The following is a 21,904-nucleotide window of genomic DNA, read 5'->3' on the forward strand; positions in this document are numbered from 1 at the left end:
TGGCTCAATGGCTTTGTTAATAAGCAAAATATACGTTCTTGGACCAATAGCAATCCACAAGCGCTTTAAGAGACATCAATGCATCCCGAAAAAAAAATACTATTTTGTGTAGACTGTATGCAAGAGGGCTCTTTGTGATATATTTTTTTCGTTGAAGATGATAATTGCCACGTTACTGTAAATGGAAATCGCTATCGCATCATGACGACTGATTTCTTTCTTCTTTTTTTTCCCCCAATTTCAAGGTATGGACTTGGCAAACATGTGGTTTCAACATGACGGTGCCACTTGCCACACAGCAAACTTTATAATTGTTATTTCGAAAAATGGACAAGTTGATTGGTGGTCTGGATCGTGCAATTTAATGCCTTTAGATTATCTATTTTGGGGTCGCGTGAAGTAATTGATAAAATAAAAATAATGGGATGGGTGTATTTGGCCGTTCTACCAAAATTGATGATGGAAAAGCAATAAAATAAAATTTCACCTTATTTAATAATACTGGATAGAGGTCAAATACTTTTTTTTTTGTTGACAAAAATCTTGGTATGATATCTTGAACTTTAGACTTAGCTCAATGTAGTTCTTGGGTACATTGTATAAGTTTTGCCGCGCCTCATACTTTCTATTTCTTTCTCGAAATTGGAGACAGCGACAGGGGATAGTCTTAAATCAATTATTGGGGCCTTTTAATAATAATAAAATAACTTTGAAACGAAATATATACTATTGGAGTAGAAGGAGGGGACCTCGACTCAATCGATCAAAATTGCTCGAATAATTTTCCACGTAGTATTAGAGAATCATTCGAGTTTGTACAATATATTTCTATTTATTTATGTTTGTATTAATTTTCCGTTACAGGAGTTATTGGATTGGATGACATAAAAGTTCCTCTTCATGATACCATTTACATTCCTCTTGTAATTATACTGTAGATACAAGATAAATTAGATTATAAAAAAAGTTGAGGCGCTCTTAATGAAAACCCCTTTATAAATCATATCATATGAATTTGAACATAATTAATATGGTGGTTTACCCATGTATATTTATATTGACATTTTTATTCCAACTATGGGCGTGGCGCAAAAAAGTCTTGCTTGCATTGTTATATGGGGGAGTTGATTTTAATTTACTTTCCACCAAATGAATACTGAACTTTATAAATAACTTTATATTTTATTCAGTTTTCCCCCACTTAAATGAAACATGAATCATTATTAATTTTTTTTTAATTCTACAACACAACACTGTCTGATATATGAGAGACCATAATAGTATAAAATAAGGAAATAAAATAAAAACAAAACAATACTACATCGACATCAATATTTTATTCCATTTCAAAGAGAACAATTTAATTTTTTGGTTAAAAATAAATTAGACATCAATTGATTGATATCAAAACAAAAAAGTATCATATATCCATATATTTTATTTCCCATTGCTCTGAAATATATATGGGGCATCCCATCTCAAGTGTACACTCTTTTACTAAAAACACTATCTGCTCACTTTGTGGCCTGTGGGAGGTGGCCCCTCAATGTTTTGTTCGTGCAAAATCAACTCTCATTTTTGGAATATGATTAAAGTATGATTTATCCTTTCAAAAAATTAGCCAAATGAATTGGTTATTGAAATATTTCAATTAATATTTTAGATACAAAATAGTCCTTGTTTTTGCAAGTACTTTACGACCAAAATTATTAATAGTGGTCAATTGTGGACGAAGTTAGAGTCATTTGACAGAACTAGATTTTGAGGAGACACCAACTGGACCTCTGTAGTCTCCCACAGACTTTCAGTTTTGCATATAATGTTTTTAGTTATAGGTGAACAAACTGACTAAAACTAATCCAAATCTGTGATATGAGTGCCGTGGAGTCTGTAAGCACTGGACAATGAACGGCCCATACGTACAATTGTAGTGAGTTTTTGCAAATATGTACAATTTTTGTATTCATATTGTTGGGATGAATAGTCCCAACGAATAATTCTCATGATAATTAATTTAAATAGTTTTCAGAATGGATATTATAAAATACATATGAAATGACATGATAAAAATCCATGACGTAGGAATGTGAGGATTATTCTAGGCCAAGAGCCCAATTAATCCCTTGAACAATTAAATGTATGACAGGTTGCCAGCAAACAAGCCATCGGAGCCAATCCAGAAGATTACCATACATCATATGAGGTTTTTCCCAAGGATTAGGGAACATTCTTTTGAGATCTACTTTTTCATGACAGTAGGGACAAGTCTGCTTCTTTCCAACGATACACCAACCCCGAATACAAAACTCATGAAATCTGTAAAAGTGAAAACATTTTTTTAATATAATTGCATTCAAATAAACAAAAACGTATAATAGGAATTAAACAAATCAACTTTAAAATGTCCACTCTTTAAGGGACGTCATTTTTATTGTATATCGCAACCTTTCCAAAGAAAAAAAATAATAATAATATTTTGTTCACCTTATTCGTCACAAATGTTGATATGTTTTTTTCCTTTTATGCTATGGAATTGTTGACAACTCGTTATTTGTATTTAATTTCTCAACCTTTCCTCCAAAAAGAAACAAAAAATAGGCCAAAAAGCTGTTGGTAGTTATAGAACTGATTCCCATCCATGGAATTATTCACAACTTAACTTGAGCTATTAAAGCTCCGCCAATTAACGTTAAGAACACTAATACAGGGGAGGGGGTTGAAAATGTAGAAAATCAATAGCTGACAACGAAATACCCTGTAAATTTTCATGTCAGTGGAAATAATATTACATTCAACTCCGGATATAATAAAAATACGCTTATGGTCAACGTTATCTCAAATACCAATTTTTGACAATTTAAAATACTTTGCATCGAAGAAACACAAAGTAAAAAGACCTAATTAAGTCAAATTTTTCTTTCCTTTTTTGGAATTAACTTCATCGGAAATAATTAAAATGAAGAATTCCATATGGATTTTTATCGTAAGCTGGCTCCAATTTTTTACAATATCTTTCTTTGCAAAATAATTTCACAAGGCTTTTTAATCAATATCATAAAATTGGTTTTAAAAAAAATGAATATTCAATTTCTTACAAAAAAAAAAAAAATTGTAAAAAGAATATGAAAAATAAAATTTTTTGAAAAAAAAGTGAAATATTAAATTGTTGGGGGAAAAAAGCAAAATTTCCTTAATTTGGAGGACTACAACCCCTCCATCCCTTCCCCTGCGAACACCCCTGATTACATTCCTAGATTAATAAGTTCTAGCCATACGCCTCCTACTTTAATCTTCTGCAATCTTGTCTCTTGAAAAATGTTATAAGTGAATAGCTGAAAGGACATAGTTAGTAATTACATCAATTAACCTGTTGTATTTCTCATAAAAGACCAAAAAGGACCCGTACTAGGAATAACAAATTTTATTAGGGCCGGTCTTTTGTAGTTTTTTAGACCAATCCAACCCTACTCATGATTCAATAACTTAATAATTATGTAGGATCGTACCAACAAATATATATAAGCAAACTTACTCGTGTTTACAAGTGAGACGAAAAGTATTTTCAAACATCCCTTCCTGTCCAACTTTGACTAGAAATTGGTTGCCGCAAAGAGCACATACATCATGCTCCAAATGACGAGCCGGAATCCCTTCTGGCTTATAATACTATTATTATTATTAATGACAAAAGTCCAGAGATAAACATGGAAAAGAAAAGAAAACTTATTAGAAAAACGAAATATAAAGGACAATAGGAAGTATGATCATAAATAAATGCTTATTTCCTCATTCCAAATTTAATTATCATTCGATTCATAAACTATTGTATTAAAGTTGGTAGACGTGTCCACAACGTTTACATTGTTAGTTTGTTACTGACAGATGCAAAGAATAGTTGTCTTTCGATTTACTCCACAATTTTCTATTATTGAAAGAAATGATAAAATCAATTTAGGAGAATGTTCTTTAAAAACTTTGGAAATAATATTTATCCTTCCATATCAAGTATTTTCTAAACATAATAAAAAATATAAATTTGAGAATCAAATGATAATGGAATTTGGAATTAGAACATAACGGTTTCTTTTTTTATCTGAGAATATAATATTCATAGAGTATTAATTAGACTGGTTCTTAAATGTATTTATTTTTTCATATGTTTGGGGGGTCCAAAATGTTCATTTTGGGTAGGGCAGAGTACCTATAAAGTACAATGTTTAGAGATTGCACATTGCCATTGAAGTTTCAAAAAATTGTATTTTTTTCTAAAAAGATACGAAATTTACAAATATCAAGGGAAATGTTAAACCTTTCAAAATATCATTTTTACCACCCTCAAAATAGAGAATATAAGTTGGAATAGAGCAATTTTATAATGTATAACTATTTTGGATAAATAACCAATTTTTCAAAAGTTTTAATATATGTAGTATGCTGCTAAAATGATTATTTCTTATACGAAAAGGACATATACCGGATGGTCCATTAAAATCTGAAGACTTTGAATCTTAAAATTCAACAAGTTTTAATTTATTAATTAACAATAGAATTTCAACCAAATTAAGACTATAAATAGATGTGTGTCTGAGCTCTTTAATCATTAATTTAGCCACCCTTAGCGGATATGATGGCTTCCAGGCAGCGGCAGAAGGCCTGGCATATGTTGCAGATCTAGTCCTCTGTCATGGCGACCCATTACTGGCTGATAGTGGCTTTGAGGGCCTCAGAGTGTGGATGATGAACACTGCAGACCTTCCCCTCGACATGCAACCAAAATGTGTAGTCGAGGGGGTTGGCATCAAGGATGTAGGGGCCAGATCTGTCCAAAAGAGTTCAAAAGACTCATTCAAATTATTTTATCAACGGAAGGGATGGGGTTAATTCATTACTGGTGTCAAAAGTGGCCTCTTCACTTTCAAAAGGTTCTTTCCACCCCCCTTGTTTGATAGCTTTCTGTACAATCTGGAGTGAAACTCCGATATCTCTTGAATGGGTCCTAATGAACTTGAGGGGATTGGCCTGGGCTGTTTTCTTTAACTCCTCCGGTTCCAGTTTGGCCTTTTTACATATCCCTTCTTCCTCTACAACGTTTCGGACTTGCTGACGGCGTAGACAGAGGTCCTGGAGACGTACAACTACATGGAGTACGCAAATGGAAATAAAGTATTGTTGGCCCTTGTATAGCGCACCCCTTTTTTGGTATTTATCTTTCTATAAATATAAGATCTAAACGTTTGTTATATTTCTCGTAAAATGTCCTCAACATTTTACGAGAAATACAAATTTAAGAACCATTCATGCATTCATATATTAAATAATGATGTATTCAATAGTCATTAAATGAAGTACACTAAATAAATACACCCTCAAATTAAATATTTACAAGCATGTCCGCTCATTACAGTGAATAATATATAATCGAAACTCATTTCAGCGACTTTTTTTTATGTAAATAATAGATATTAAACATTGTAAGATAATATCGTTAAAAGATATAACCGGTCTCGTAAGCATATTTATATCCAAGGAGGTTCCAGCACCACCTTTGGGATATTTCTTTGTGGGTTTTTCTATTTATCCGAATTTTTTAACGAACTTTTTGTTTATAATAGTCCCAAATTTGAAATTAGTATTCTTCTTTTTAAAATAAGACAGCTTATTCAAAGCTTGTTATTATTTCGCCCTCAGTAGTCACAATTCTGAGAACACGTTCAAAAATAAACCATTGTTAAGTACAATAATTTATAATGTGGTCACAATTTTGAAGATTTAGTAAAGAAAAAATTAAATTATATTTTATGCGACTCATATATTTGTTAGGCGTACAGGACACCTATTCCTCTTCCCCGTAGTTACAACGCTGGACATAGATAAAAATAATACTATCCACCGGTATGTTCAAAAAATGAAAATGAACATTTTAATCCTGACAAATTGAAGAATGTTTTGGAGCAGAGCAGCTGAGCTATGACAACGTTTCATTAAATAAACTGTGAGTTATGTTGTGTCAGTCCAAATTCACTCGGTCCAGTCCAGTCTTAGGAGCTCTCCTATCAATTCTTGGGACCAGTCCTTAAGACTGTCGATCCTTCGGAGTTTCAGTAATGTGTGGTATTTATGTTACATGTATATTTATATTTAAGTGATGTAAAAGTGACGTATAACCACGTCATGACATGTAGAACGGTTGAGGATTAATAAAGAATCCCTTGGTTATGATACGTGGCGCTGTCGGTGAACTTATTTAAAAAAGAATAAATAAAATTGAGATAAGTTATTAAGGACCAAACTTTTTAAGTTTTAGGATTGAACTGGGCCGAACTGAGACTGAACTGGACGGGACTGCAGTCTTTAGTCCTAACTAAGGACTGTCACAACACTAGCAGCGAACAGCTTTAAGATTAGGAAATAAACATAAACCCCACTCTGTATCTAGCAATGCCATAGGCAGGAATTACTCTGATGTCGGTCCCCAATCCTACTCTGAGTATAATAAGAACTAACGCTTACAACTCCTAAGCTTACTCTCTGTCATTCATTAGTGAACACATTCGTGATAAAATTTTATAGTTTATATATATAATATGTTCTCTCCTCAAGAATTAAACAATAATGAGAAATGCTTTGCAAATTTAAAAAAACGAGAACATTTATTCATGTAGCAACTACAAAATGCTGGGCCGGACCTATTACATTATAATATTATTTTCATCTATGGCTCTGAATATAACACAATCGTACATAAAATATCCTGATTTCCAGAATGTCGTCACCGCAATTACAATAGTGGTTACAATGGGAGAAATCTAACAACTTACGCCCTAATCCAATTTTGTTTTAACTCCGTAAGCTCCCTTGAAGTGAAAAATTTACATAACTCGAAGAGTTGAAAAAAACTGTATAATAAATAATCCATTCGCTACGGAAAGTTTTTAAGCTGTCTTTACACAGTACTGAATGACATTATATGGGACTCTCAACTGGGGAGGGAAGGGGGCCATAGCCACTCCGATTTTTGAAATTTTAAACTAATGATACAGGAATTTAAAAAAAAAAATCAAAAGCAGGGCTCGCAGCCTGCATTACTACCATATTCCTCAAAGATTTCCAACACTCTCTAGGGTTCATAAACAGGTGTATTCATTATTTAATCGTGTTTCATAAAGACAAATATATTTGTCTTTCGTCCTGAATAATTACTTGGCCTCTTTCAATAGAAACGACGAATATTTTCGTCTTCCAAAGTATTCATCAATTTAATTCGGGCAGATAAGGTTCGTGGTTCCTAACGGACATGTGTGTGGATTAGGCTATCTGGTAACGTAGGTTGTGAAATAATGTGTAAAAATATATTAAATACCACCAAAACTTTTTCATATGTTTTGAAAAGTTTTTCTATACGTATTAACGAAGACTGGTGTTGTGTCAGTCCTTTTTTATAAAGGTCAAATCCACTTTTAGGACCGATCTTTAAGATTGTCAATACTATAACTGATACAGGGTTGACCGCCGGATATTTTTTCCTTGGTTTTTGGAATATTTTTGAAAAACGGAAATTAATTTTTTTGCTCTGCTGAATAATTTTCCCAAATCAAGGTTAATAGAAATGCAAGGTTAGACCATTATGTAATCGGTCTTGCTAGAATGTTCACTTTGATGCATCATACCGACTGTTGGATAAGACAGGACAAATTTTGACAAAACACGCAACACTTCCTGGTCTATGAAGTCACTATTGGTAGAACTTTCAATTTAATGTATCGTACCAACTGCCGGGAAAGAAAAAAAGATATTGACAAAAAACACAAGCACTTATACACGTTGATGTAAATATTAAAAAGCGTGGTGGAAGTCCAACATCAGTCGTACATGCGTTATGGTATAACCTTGACCCAAATGACCTTTTTTTATTAAAATAAATCTTTAGTGAAAAAATTTTATACCCCATTTTAGTGTAAAATTTGTACATCCTGAACAAAAAAAATCTAGTAAAATGCAAAAACTCCTTAATTTGGGAGGGGGTCTACAGTCCCTCTAGCCCACTCCCTGCGGGCCCCCTATGATTAAAAAAAATAGAAATAAAGTTTTGTGAAGGACCAACATTATTAGTTTTATGACTGATATGCAAGACTGAACTGGACTGCAGTCTTCAGTTGTAAAGAAGGACTGACAAAAGCAAAACGAAGACATTGATCTGTATAATAATGTGGAAATTTAGATACATTAAAATTTACAATTTTTAAGAGTCCACATATTGAAATTAAAACGAGTACAAACATTAATAATAATCTTATTCTTACACCAACAGTTGACGCCATTTTTTCAGCACAAATTTCAGCAATGTCCCTTGCTAAAACACCATAGTAGAGTGCATAAAACATTAGGAGGATTCCAATATCCATCCAAGTATGAGGTTTGACACCAAAAAGTGCATGCAACCCCAAAAACGTGAGCATAGCAATGACATAACCAACAATACCTAAGAAATAGGTGACTTTATGAATGATGAGGAACCATTTGTAGACCAATCTAAAAAGAAAGAAAGACTTTAATAAGACATAGTGTTATCATAATACCAATGTTTTCGTAGCAGTTCCGGTACCAAAATTGATATCCGTGTTCTGATATTTTTTTACTATAAATATAAAATAAACGAGAATGGGCACTCTGTAGATTCGTTCTTAAGTATAGGTAAACATTGTAGTATTACAATGACTCATTCCTTATATACAATACCAATCATTCTTGCGTTTTCATAGGAACATTTTGTTTTGGGAAGTGGGTAGGTTCAGAAAATTGAAAATGACGTCATCGACGGTCCAAAAAATTTAGGACACAATGGTATATTGGTTAAAATACATGAAAACTTCAGTATCAGTATAGTGTCGGTACCCCAAACAACACTAATAGGTTTATAGAAATACAAGTTTATACCACAACGCGTGTTTTACTTCCACCACGCTTTTAATATTGACGTCACAGTAGATGAGTGGTGGCGTGTTTTGTCAAAATATATCTTTCTTGCCAGCAGTCGGTACGATACATTAAATTGAAAATTATAGCAATAGGGACGTCATAAGCTATGAGTGGCTGCGTTTTTTTGTCAAATTCGGGCAGTCTTGCTCAGCAGTCGGTACGATACATCAAATTGAAAATCATAGCAAGCCCGATGCCATGATGGTCAAACCTTGTATTTCTATTAACCTTGGGATATATAAGTTTTTTAAGGTTTATTTAATGGGGACATTTGGTACCGGATAGTACAAAATTTTTGAGATAATTTTTAAATCTTAATAAATCTGCGTATACTACAACAAGTTGATTCTTTTTTTTTTCCTAGTAATGGGACGATTAAAAAAAAAAAATAAAAAAAATCCCAATACCGATACGATTCTAGTAAAAATTCTCGATGCCGATTTCAAATATTAAATTTTTTATACAAAAATTTCTAAAAACCCCAACTGTTATTAAAAATATAAATTTATTTGGAAAAGAATGTCAAAAATCCCATGCTGTTCTGTAAAAAACAAAGATTCAAATGTTTAAACTTTTTGAGAAAAATTTCGAAAGTACATATTTATTCACAGAAAATTAATTTTTTTGGAATTTTTTTTTTTAAACATTAAATTTTAAAGTTAAAAACATTTTTTTTTTTTTTTTTTTTGGGGGGCTATTTTTTTTTCATAACTCAGAAAAGTTGTAAAGAGTAGGAATTAAATAAGACACGGAATCGCAAAATAAACATTATTTCCGCAATACCGATTCCGATTAATCGTCCCATCACTACTTTTTACCTTTTATAGTGAGCCCAGAGTCTTCCCTCTTTGTTTTAGTTAAATTTAAAGCATTAATGTCTATTATCATGTCGCAAGAACAGCAAAGACGAAAGATTGCAACTTTGCTTGCCAATGGAATGTCCCCATAAGCAGTGATTGCAGCCAAATACAGACAAAATGTCCACAGGTTTATATTTTTGGCGGGTTTGGTTTTTCAAAAAAAAATTAAAAAAGCGCTCTTGACAAAAAAACTAATTTGAAAAAAAAAAGTTCGATAATTAAATTACGAATATTAAATTTTTTGCAAAAAAAAATTCAAAATTTCACAGCTGTTAACAAAAATTAAATTTTTTACGAAAAAAAATAATTATAAATTAAATTTCAAAATTTCCGAAAATTAATTTTTTTTTAGAAAAAAACAAATAAAAAACTTAATTTGCAGAGGGGGAATACATCCCATCCCTGCTGACGCCCCTGCAAGGAGTGCCTGAATAATGATGAAGATCTTGGAGAAGCCCCCAGGAGTTGCGATCCAAGAACATTGACTACTGAAGCTATAGTCAAAGCCTTTAAAGAGCAGCCAGATCTCTCCATGACAGAGATGGCAATGGACGTCAATTTCGCAAGTTCACCGTGTCCTACCACATCAAAGAGGCTCCTGGTGTATCTCTACGAGCCAAAAAAAGTACCATACCTCACTGCAGAGATGTTGAAAAGGAGAACCATCAGTTCAGTTCAAGTTTTGTTGTTGTGTTTTTTTTAAACTGTTGGTCTCACCCAATCAATCTGAATTCCCTGGATTCAGATCTGTTGTCAAGTAGAGTCCCGAACCTGCAGAATCTGGCACTCAAATGTTGAGGCCTTAAAAGACTCTTCCAATGAGCAGTGGGCTACCATATCAAAGGCCAACATCAAAAGCACTCGGAGCAAATTCGGCTGTCACCTTGAAGCCGTTATTACTGCTACGATGGTCATATTCAAGATTAACTATCATTATTATAAGTTATATTAATAAAAATGTTGAGGATATTAAATCTAATCGAAATTATACATCATTGTTTAATTCGTTCATTTTAGTCGCTTAACTTTTACACAACCCCGTGTAAGGAGAGAAAAAAGAACATAAAATATTAAAAACATATTCGGTCCATCTCTTTTCATTTAAAAAGGAATTAATTAATTCTTAATTAACAGAAACACAACATACTAAGAAACTTTTTTATTTAACTATTTTTTAAGTAGAATAATCATAAAATGAAATAGGGAATGGAATTAAATTAATCGTGTAGTGAAAGTCTTAAGGAATTAAAACATTTTTTTTGGTTTGATCTCTTTATTTTATATCATCAGAATAATAGTTAATAAATAAAGTTGTTTGAACTCCTGAAGACATTTACTAAATGATTTTTTTTAAAAATCAATTCTCTCTTGCCTTTAATAACTATTATACTAATACTTGGTCAAAAAAAGCAAGGGTAAAAGGAAAGTGCGCCTTCAAGATATGACGCATGATAAATGAATATGAGTCCTCTTTGAAGGAGGGGTTTCATTAGTAGGGTCCTCTCTCCCTCGTTTCCTCTAGGGTCTTGCATTGAATCCTTCTTTTTTGTATCAAGAGTCCCTTTTTGTTTACTTCTTCAGGACATTGCTTTGGGATCTAACCCTCTTCCCCCACTTCTTGTAGGTGATGGTTTCCCATTTCATACCCATAGTTACTTCGATGTTAGAAACATCTTCCATATAAATAAATAAAATAATATGTAGTTATATATCATATCTATGTAGAGAGAGGTCGAGCAATGTTAAAGTCCGTTCAATATTTCTTATATTTTATTTCATTTACTAAAAGACCTGGAACAGTTGTACTTTTTAATCCCTCGATAACTTCCCAACGAAGAAAAGGAGAAATCCAGGCAGTTAAAGTCCTCGAAAAGAGTTAACAGGCTCTTTTATCACTATTTAATCGAATTAATAGGTGAAAAAGCACTTAAGTCCTCTTGATTTATATTTAATGTCACAGACGTAAGAAATGACGTGTATCTTGGTATGAATGGGTTTCGTGAATCAACACACTAACTAATAATACATAAAAAAATGACTTTTAGAACCTTTTTGGTGTAACCATGGAGGGAGATTCTGATTCCACAAAAAATTAATCACTAAAGTCAATGTTTTTCCATATTTCATAAGGTGCAATATCCTATGAATTTATTCAGTGCAAAACCATACATAACGTACAGCGAATGGAAAAGCTAAAAACTTAACAAGTCTGCTTTGTTACATGAGTGGAAATGACAAGGACTACATGGAAGCTCTCATTTCCAATTTCATATAGTGATATAAATTATGACTATTTTACACTATTAGCTGCACTGGTGTACACTCCATATTATCCATTATTATAGACTTATAACTAATATACTTGGTTGAAACTTACACACTTGTGTTATGTTGATTTAAGAGGTTATGTGTGAGAAAATTAGAGCTGTCTGTAATTCTATAGGTAGCCATGACTCTCAAGCACCGGCTTCATTGTATTTTTTTAAAGAAATCAGACAAGAAATACATTTTCGGCGCAAGATTAAAGGCTTGTGACATCAATTCTTCTTCGTACGGATCACACTCCAACAGAGGTGGTCAAGCTGAAGGGAATGGCTCGTTAGAAGATTAGAAGAGGATAGACCACAACGAACCCATGGAAAGGAAGGAGGATTCCCGAAAAAAAAAACATAATTACGGATGCTCTCCAGGACTTCAGCAAAACGTACCCAACCAAGCTTTGGCACATTTATAACATGAATTTCAACGTCAGTCACACGACCATGTTAAAAAAAAAGTTGAAAAAAGTCCCTGGTGAGGTTAGAAAGGCCCTTTCTCACAGCCGCCATGAAGATGACACATTTTCAACACTGACAGGGACTCCTCAAAATCATGAAGAGTGCAGCCCTAGGCAGAGTCGTCCTCAGACAAGAAGACTTTTGAGTTTGATCCCGTCTACAATTGCGAAATGAGCTTTATGACAGCTTTGGGGAAATAAATAAGGACTTTTCAACGGTGACCAACACAAACACAAGGCATCAGCTATGTCGCTAGGTACTGTGGCCTCCAACTGCATTGTAGCGCCCGGGATCTGGATCAAAAAGGAAATCTCGTAAATGCAATTTATAAACTTGGTATTTATAATACGCATAAATAATTTAAAAAAATGATAATTTAGTGACTAGGCAAGAACATCTCAAATGAGAACAGTGCCGTTCTTCCTTTTCTCTCTTCATTTCTACGAACTCAGGCCTGCAGCACATTCTTGTCTATTACAGTTTTCGTTCCTTTGTTTATTATAATCTTTGATTGAGTGAGCTGAAAAATGCATGGTTATCATTATGTGTTGCTAAACTGGGACATAAATCCACACTGGATGATCCGGGAAGAATTTGAATCCATTATATTTCACCAATTTGTAAGGATCAAAATCGGGATTGCATGTAAGGAAGCTTCAGAGTCGTCACTCAAAAGAAGGATTGTAAGTCATTTCTTCGAGGAGGGGCATTGCACAACACTCCTAATTATAATGTTTTCGTTGGTTACAACAGTAAAATTAGTCAACTGTTTTGGGATAGACATGGCTTAAAAATTTAATATTTATATGTGTTTACATCAATTCAGTGCATGCAGTGTTTGAATTCTATGCTTGTTCCAAGTTGTTATAAAAATATTCAATCAATTGAAATTTGACTTTTTGTTTATTTTATTCTTGGATATGAAAATACACGGGTCAGCCGGCCTATGTTAGTTCATAATACTGTTTTAATTATGTTATGTTATACAAACTGATATATTTATAAGGTTTATCTTTAGAGAATAAATAGGCCTTAGTTTGTATACTCATTATTTATGTACCCTTTTCTTTTCCTTAGTAATCCTTGGACTAGATGATTCTAATGATAACTAGAGTATGTTTGCCCAGCGTTGTCCGGGATAAAAGAAATATAATTCATTGTGAACTCTTTTGTTCTTTTAAAGGAGATTTTAAGGTTTAGAGAAGACATAATATTCAAGTTGAACTATCGTTTGCTCATCGGTCATATTATTGGATTTTTATCCTTTGTCTTATTTTCTCTTCTTCTTTTTTTTCAACCTTATAATCTCCTTTTAAAGAAAGTGTGCAAAAATACACACCGACATGCTGCGAGAAAACTTCTTAAAATGTTAATAAAAATAGTCGTTTATTAGTGAAAAAATTGGTTTTTTTTTTAGAAAAATGCAAGTTTAACGCCGCCATGGCCTTAAGGACCACAGACAATTGAGACCAGAACCATCTCTTGATCCTTAAAACCCTAGATTAAAAATTTCAGCAAATCCATTCCATGGTTTGGACGTGACTGCTAGACAAACCCACACGCACACTAATAGTCCACGTCATTCAATTTGCAAATATTGTTACATAGGTCAACCTATTGTATTAGGCAGGTAGTCAATGGAAAGTTAAAAAGTGAACTTTCGTGGTGGTGACTTCTAACACAAGATTTCCTATTTTTAATCATTCTAAATTTGAAAACTGGATATTGCCATTTAGTGGAGAGACACACTTCAAACAAGTGACTGTTCTACTAGGTTTGACTGCTTTTACGTTTACATATTTGCGTTAAACCAATCAATATTAAAAAACAAACCCTCTCTCGAAATACAAATAATTAAATACCTACCTTGGAGTGTTTCCCTGAATAGGCTTTTCGATAGCTTTTTTCATAATAATCCCTGAGCAAAACGAAAAAATTATCCAAATAACAATAAATCGTATCCAATATTGTTTGATAGATATACAAAATGGAGTGATCCACATTCCAATCATTGTACACAGCTGAAAAGAGAATATTGTTTTATATGATTAGTACTAGCTTCAATCATAAAGAAATAAACATAATATTACAAAAAAAAAATTAAAATTAAAGTACATTTTCTTAAATATATATAATTTATATAAGTGTTGAGATTCGGCTCTGTTTTATGAGATTTTTTCTAGACAGAGCTGGACCGATAGAACCGATATTTCAATCCATAAAAAAATTGAAATTGTAGACAAACTTATCTTTCTAAGAAAAAAGGTCGAGTAGACAGAAAGAAAGAAATTATCTTTTCTAAATGAAAAGTCATTTTTTCCAAATCGAATCACGACCATTTTTTTTTTCTAGACCGAATTTTACCGGGTGAGCGGTGCACCCCGAAGTTCACCAAATTAGATAAATTATAACGGTCACAGACCGGTATAAGATATCCAGGACGAAACCCAACACTAATTAATAATTTATTGCCCTCAAGGTTAATAGAAATACAAGGTTATAACTTAACGCGTGTACGACTCATGTATGACTTCCACCATGCTTTTAATCTTGACGTCATAGTAGATAAGTGGTTGTGTGTTTTCTCAAAATCTGTTTTTCTTACCCAGTAATTGGTACCATACATTAAATTGAAAATTCTAGCAATAGTGACGTTTAAGACAATGATTGGCTACATTTTTTGTCAAACTGTCTTTTTTTCCAAGGAGTTGGTACGATACAAAAAAATAGAAAATTCTAGCAAGCCCGATTACATGATGGTCTAACCTTGTATTTCTATTAACTTTGATTAGCCTGAGTTTATAAAAACAAAAAAATGTGTTGGGGGGGAGGGCCGAAAAATAACAGTATATTTTAGCAAAGTTTTGTAAATAAAATTTTAAGCTAGGGGCAAGAGCCAATTATCTATACATATTTTAACACAAACTTGCCAAACCCAAACGTGGGCTTTTATTTTATTTTAGTCTCCTCATAACCGAATCAGTGTGAATTTGCACTAGCAGTCATAGGAGCGCACAAACTCACATGTTTTAATTTTTTTTCAACTAGGTAAGTAGTATTTAGTCTAAAAACATTAAGTGTTATATTCTTTTTCAGCCAGTAGCCCACTCACCAATTCATAGCGCGGATAAAGGTGTTGAATGGTTAAGTTTAATTAATTCATTAAAAAGAAATACTTGTTCTAAATTTTATATTTACTAACCCAATAGCTAATTAAATACAGGGTGGCAATTGGTTTATGGAATTGCAACTGGATGAGTTTTTAAAATTTTAAACATTGGAGAAATTATACGTTTTCAAACATTCTCCAAGGGTTTTAATCGGATGGCCATATGAAGCTTAATAACGTGATGGACAAGTCGGAGCCAACGCCGTTTTATACTGTTATTTTTAATATTAAACTACTCTAAAAATTCTTTCTAATTACCGTTTGATATATTTTACTTTAATGTAGATTGTTTTTATTTTATTTTACATATATTTTTTTAATTTTCATATATGAATGTAAATATTTGTACTAGAACAGAAAATACAAAGGGAGGCAGAGAGCAGATAACTATGGGGAACATGGTCCACAAGAGATCCCTGTTTAGGAAACCAAAAAATGACTCAAAGACCGAGTCCGAAAAGGACAAAAAATTCCAGAACAGAAACAAAAAAGTCTTTCATCTTCGTGTTTTGATTTGAAAATTTGTAAATATCGAAAAAAATATATTTTCATGTTGTTCCTTTAAAATTATCCAGTTAAATCAAAATACAGGATGTTTATAGAATTAAGTATTGTAGATTACAAGTATATATATTGAAACAAAATTGCTCCAATTTATCTCGCACTATGAGTATTTTAGTCATAAAGTATCGAAAGTAAATAAATATACACTTTCCGTACCGCGTATTATGCGCATAAATTTTGATTATTATTTTTTTTCATTATTACTACTCAAATTTCGTATTTTGATATCAAATGAACAATATATTATTATTAAATATACTTTCAGAGTTTATTTATTCCAAAAAAGAAAGAATATTTTTACCAATTATCATTTTAGACTACAAAAATCGTCTTGATTAGATGGATAAAATCCAAATAAAATCTAAGGTACATGAACCCCCCTTTTAAGAAATTCCCCTTTTAAGGGAAATTGCTTTTCCTTTTTATTAAAAACTTTTGAATTATAGATTATTATTTATTATAGTTATTTTTTAAAAAATCAACAAGTTATTATTTTTTGAGATATTGGGGTCTTTATAAACAAAAAGTATATTATTTATAAACATATCACACATGTGCTAAAAAATTTCAAGCTTTATATATAGATGGCGATATTTTTTGAAAAATTCAATTCGTTTTCTGTTAGTACCAACCTTCAAAAGACAGCTGTCAAAATTTCATAACAATTTGTTCTTTATTTTTGAGTTATTGTGCTATGTGACACGCTACTTTTGTTATTTCCAAAGCAATGAATCAAAAAACAATTTTGTGTTTTAATTTTACAGTGATTCTTGATAGGAAATAAAGTTAAACAATGGCTTGATAAGTTGTATGGGTACTCTTCTCCATTAAGCGAATAAAACAAAATTATTTAAAAAAAAATAAATAAAAAAAAATAATTAAAAAAAATTGTTAATACAAACTTTTCAAGAAATTGTTATTCAAGGATGGAGAGCCAAATTGTTATAATACAAAAATTTGAAATATTAGTATTATTAAATATATGATGACATGTTTTACATCTAACAATTAAGTTTAACATTTAAAATGGAGAAATTCAGACTGACTTTGTCAGATCCATTTTATTTTAAAACTAGTATTCTTTTAAATAGAGAATGGAGTTCTAAGCTTAATTTTGTAAAGTAAACATTAAGATATGACGATATTGCTCTCACTCCACGTTTTAGTTTTGCAATTTTAGCTAAAACTGTTGTGTACACACAAAATTTCAATTAGCCATATCTTCTGAACCTGTGGTTCAATTTCAACAAAAAGTATTTCTCAAAAGTAAACATAGGTGGAATCCTTTGTCATTCTTAATTTGTTTTTCTATTAGCTCCTTTTGGAGCCATGACCTTATATTATTGCTGATAAAATTCATTTGAACTTCGATGATCCAATTTGATCTTAGTCGAATTGAACATTTTTTTATCTCTAATTATCATCTACAATATATATGTTAATGAGAAGATTTTTTTTTTTTGAAGGTTTTGGAGATATTTCGATTTGAATATAACGGGCCGTCCACAAGGGGTGGGCTGGAGCGGCTGTAGCCCCCCTCCCTCACAAATAAACCAACTTTCCATTATTTTTTTTCAAAAAGCTCAATTTTTTGTTATTAACAATTGATTTTTCACATTATTTTTCAAAAAATGTAATATTTGAAATTTAATTTTTGAAATTTTTTAGAAAAAATAAAATTTTCTGTGAATAGCTGTGGATTTTTAATTTTTTTTTGAAAAAATTAGATATTTCAATTTTTGTATCAAAAATTAAATAATTAATTATGAAAGAAATTTTTCCAAAAAATTAAATTTTAGAAATTTTTAGTAAATAACTATGGATTTTTGACATGTATTTAAAAAAAAATCAATTTTTGGAGAAAAAAAAGAATTGCACCCCCCCCCAAAAAAAAAAAAATATATATGTATATATATATCCCTGCGAACGCCATGAATATGCAATGAATTACATAAATAAAAATCACGCTAATTTTCTTGGTTATTTTTGCAAAACTGCTTCTTTCAAGGAGAAAATTATCATTAGTAAAGAATTTACTATGCATCTAAAATGGCGTCACTTTTGGTTTACAGAGTGGTACATAAAATTTGAACTTGATAAAGATATAATTAATTGATTCACAATCCAATTTCAAAGAAAAATCATGCTATAAATAAATGTGTGACTGAGGTCTCTTAATCATTAATAGTCCACCCTTAGTGGCAATGATGGATTCCAGGCATCTCAGTGCTGGCTTACAGTGGCTTAGAGGGCCTTGGTGTTTGATGACAGACACTGCAGACCTTCCCTCGACATGCATCGAAAAGGTGTAGTCGAGGGGGTGGGCATCAGGGATGTAAAGGGACTATAAGTGTCAAAAAAGATCCATTTAAAAGAGTCTTCCAACGGAAGAGATGAGTTTCTTTCATTGGTGGTGTCAAAAATGGCCTCTCCATCCTCACAAGGCTCCTTCCATCCACTTTTTTTATAGCTATCTGAACAGTCTGGCGTGAAACCCCAAATACTCTTGCATAGGTCCTCATAGAGTTAAAGAGGTTGGCCTGGGTGGTTTTCTTTAACTCATCCAGGTTTAGTTTGTCTTTTTTCACATCGCCATTCTTCCTTTCCTGCTTCGGACTTCCTGACAGCCTAGAAAGTGTTCCTAAAGACGGTCAACTGCTTGAAGTGTGAGAATAGAAATTCGTCGATCACGTCCAAGTGTCATTTTCTCGACTTGTACGTAAGATAGAGTGCTCAAATTTTTTTTTGTGTTGTTCTGTAACTAAATGTTTAGGCTTTAATATATCGAAATATGAATTAATTTCAATCACTCAACCCTCATTAATTATTGAATTAGTAATTAGTTCATATTTGAATGGGCCACACAGTATTACGCAATATGTGACGTCAGTGAATTTTTAATAACAAACTTCGAGAGGAAATTCGTTTTGTTTTTGACATTAATAGATTAGAATATTATTGTTAGAAGTGTCTTACATGATAAGAATAGGGATGAGCGCGTCGCCATTTTACCAAAGCAATTTGTGCTACGATGACCGTTGCGAAGAGAATAAGAATCATTTCAGCATGCATGGACTCATGACCACGATGTTTCTCATGAAGACGTATATGTTCCAATCTAGAAATATAAATAAAATGATGTATTAAAATAATATCAAACAACGGTATGCCAAAAAATTAAACCTGATCTCCCAAAAAATTTGAAGAATGTCATAAAAAAGAGCAGCTTAGCTGTCATAAGATTTCATTAAAATAGCTCCAAGCAGCTATTAGATGAAGAACACAAATCAAACCCAATAGCTAGGCAATGATATAGGCTGGAACTTACAACTTAATAACTCCACTACAAATATTCCGTTACCCCATGTCTTTCACGCACTCTTGATTACTTTATATTAAGGTGTTCTCTCCTCAAGAATTAAATAATAATAATGACAGCTTTGGTCAAAATGAAGAAGATATGTGCACTAAATGGGTACGCTAGCATATCAGTGGAACCACCTGAAGGGTGTAAATTTATTCTTCCCTTCGTCGAACTAATTTTAGTTAATTCAATTAAAAAGGTAATTTCATGAAGGTTGCAATATTATTTATTGCATACACAGGGCACCAAACTGACAAGTAAATATTCTCGCTGTCAACTAAATTTCTAGAAAAAAAGATCATGTAGTATGAGGCGGTTCGTGATATGGGCAATGTGGGCAACCAACGAGGGCATAATTCCTAGAGGGGGTTGAGAACCCCCCCCCCTCAAAAAAAAAATATATATATATATATATTTCCATTCATTTCCTCTTATTTTTGTATTGCCCGTTTACACGTCAAGTCAACATCATTTTTAAACGGAAAAAAGTGTCACTTTCTAAATATTTTTTTCTTTTTATACTAGGAATTAAAAAAATCAGAATGCCCTTTCTAAATTAATTAAATAGCTACATGAATATGCAGCTTTAATCAATTAATTGTTGCTCTTTTATTTTTTCACTATCAATTTTACGGCAGTTGCGGTTCACCTAGGGGCATCCAGAAAAAAATTATCTGTAAGGCAAGTCTCCCTGCCCATATAATCATTATTCAATGATGGTTTATAATTCTGCCATCTGCTTGTAAAACCTATCATCCACATGTCAACAGCCACCGTTTTTTGTAATGGTAAAAGCTATTAGGATTAATTAAGTAGATAATTCGAGGGGATTAAGTCAAGTAACTTTGTTTGCTTAACAATAGAATTAATGACTAATTTATCAAAGCAAGCAAATCTGGAAAACATCATATATTCTGTGGAGGGAAGGCAAAAAACTGAAAAATACTTAGATAATAGCTTTTACAAACAAAAGGCAGAATTGTGGACAGCACTTTAACAAGAAGTAATTAAAATTGAGCATTAGACATTCCCCTTTTTGGGTAAATATTTTTACCCAAAAATTATACTTTCTCTTTTTTTCTTGAAATTGTAGACAACGACAGCGGAAAGTTGTAATTCAATTATTACAACCTTTTAATAATAAGGAAATAACTTTGCTATGAGTGACAAAGTGACGTGTAGTAAATCTAGAAGGAAGATATCAGTATGTAGAATAGGTGGTGAGTTTGTGATGGAGGAGGAGAGGAACTTGGAAGTCAATCCGAGGACTGAGGGATGAGGCCAAAGGAGATTACATCTCATTATGTAAAGCAACACGACTTTTTCTTGCATCTTGGCTAAATTTTTCTCAGTCCACTGATCGAAGACTGCAAGTCCCTCTGCTCCTCGGAATACTCTATAAGAAATTAACTTATAACTTCCTCAACATAATGAGACCTTTGATGATTCTCCAAAGTGCTAATTGTCCAAATATATTCCAAATAATCAAAATCTTTCTTCTCCTACTTCAATAATACTAAAGTAAGTTTACCTGGTGTTGCCCGAGACATTAAGAAATTAAAATTAATAAATAATTATTCTGCTTAATAAAAAACAAAAAATAAAGTCTCAAAAATTTTCAGAATTATTCTTGCTGCAAGTTGAACTGCTGTTCTCTCGTCTTTCATATTATTAAAGGTTAATAGAAATATAGGATTAGAGCATCATGTAATCGGGCTTGCTAGAATTTTCAATTTGATGTATCGTACCGCTTGCCTACCAAGACAGGCAGATTTTGACAAAACACGCAACAATCAGAGTCTATGATGTCTCGATTGCATAACTTTGAATTTGAAATATCGTAGCAACTGCTGGGGAAGAAATTGTAACAAACCCGCGACAACTCATACACAAAGTCGTCAATATTAAAAAGCGTGGTGGAAAGTCAAACATAAGTCGCACACGCGTTATGGTATAACCTTGTATTTCTAATAACCTTGATATTATTGTCGAAAATCATTTGTCTTATTTTCTCTTCATTTCTTCTTCTCTAAATATCTTTTAAAAAAGGTTGAAAGGATACAGTATGCCCAAAACTGATGGTGGTTTTTCAAAAAAATAATGAAATAACCTAAACAAGTTATTTTTTTGGGCGAAAAACTTTATTTACTTCCCAATATGACGACCTTCATACTTAATTCATTTTATCAGGTTT

At 32.2% G+C, this 21,904-nt stretch overlaps 1 protein-coding gene across 2 annotated transcripts in view; it reads right to left on the reverse strand.

Moving 5' to 3' along the window:
* Nucleotides 1-1,318: 1,318 nt before the first annotated feature.
* LOC121119807 (E3 ubiquitin ligase RNF121) overlaps nucleotides 1,319-21,904 on the reverse strand; it is a 59,575-nt gene continuing 38,989 nt past the window's right edge. For both annotated transcript variants that reach the window (XM_071889775.1, XM_040714603.2), the window contains 5 exons: nucleotides 19,323-19,464; nucleotides 14,480-14,634; nucleotides 8,301-8,529; nucleotides 3,533-3,666; nucleotides 1,319-2,316 (listed from right to left, as the gene is read on the reverse strand). In XM_071889775.1, coding sequence (XP_071745876.1) covers nucleotides 2,094-2,316; nucleotides 3,533-3,666; nucleotides 8,301-8,529; nucleotides 14,480-14,634; nucleotides 19,323-19,464 — 883 coding nt within the window. In that variant the 3' untranslated portion in view covers nucleotides 1,319-2,093. The remainder of the gene's footprint in view (nucleotides 2,317-3,532; nucleotides 3,667-8,300; nucleotides 8,530-14,479; nucleotides 14,635-19,322; nucleotides 19,465-21,904) is intronic.

This window comes from Lepeophtheirus salmonis, chromosome 6 (genome assembly GCF_016086655.4).
Source record: "Lepeophtheirus salmonis chromosome 6, UVic_Lsal_1.4, whole genome shotgun sequence".
In the NCBI taxonomy this organism is placed as follows: domain Eukaryota; kingdom Metazoa; phylum Arthropoda; class Copepoda; order Siphonostomatoida; family Caligidae; genus Lepeophtheirus; species Lepeophtheirus salmonis.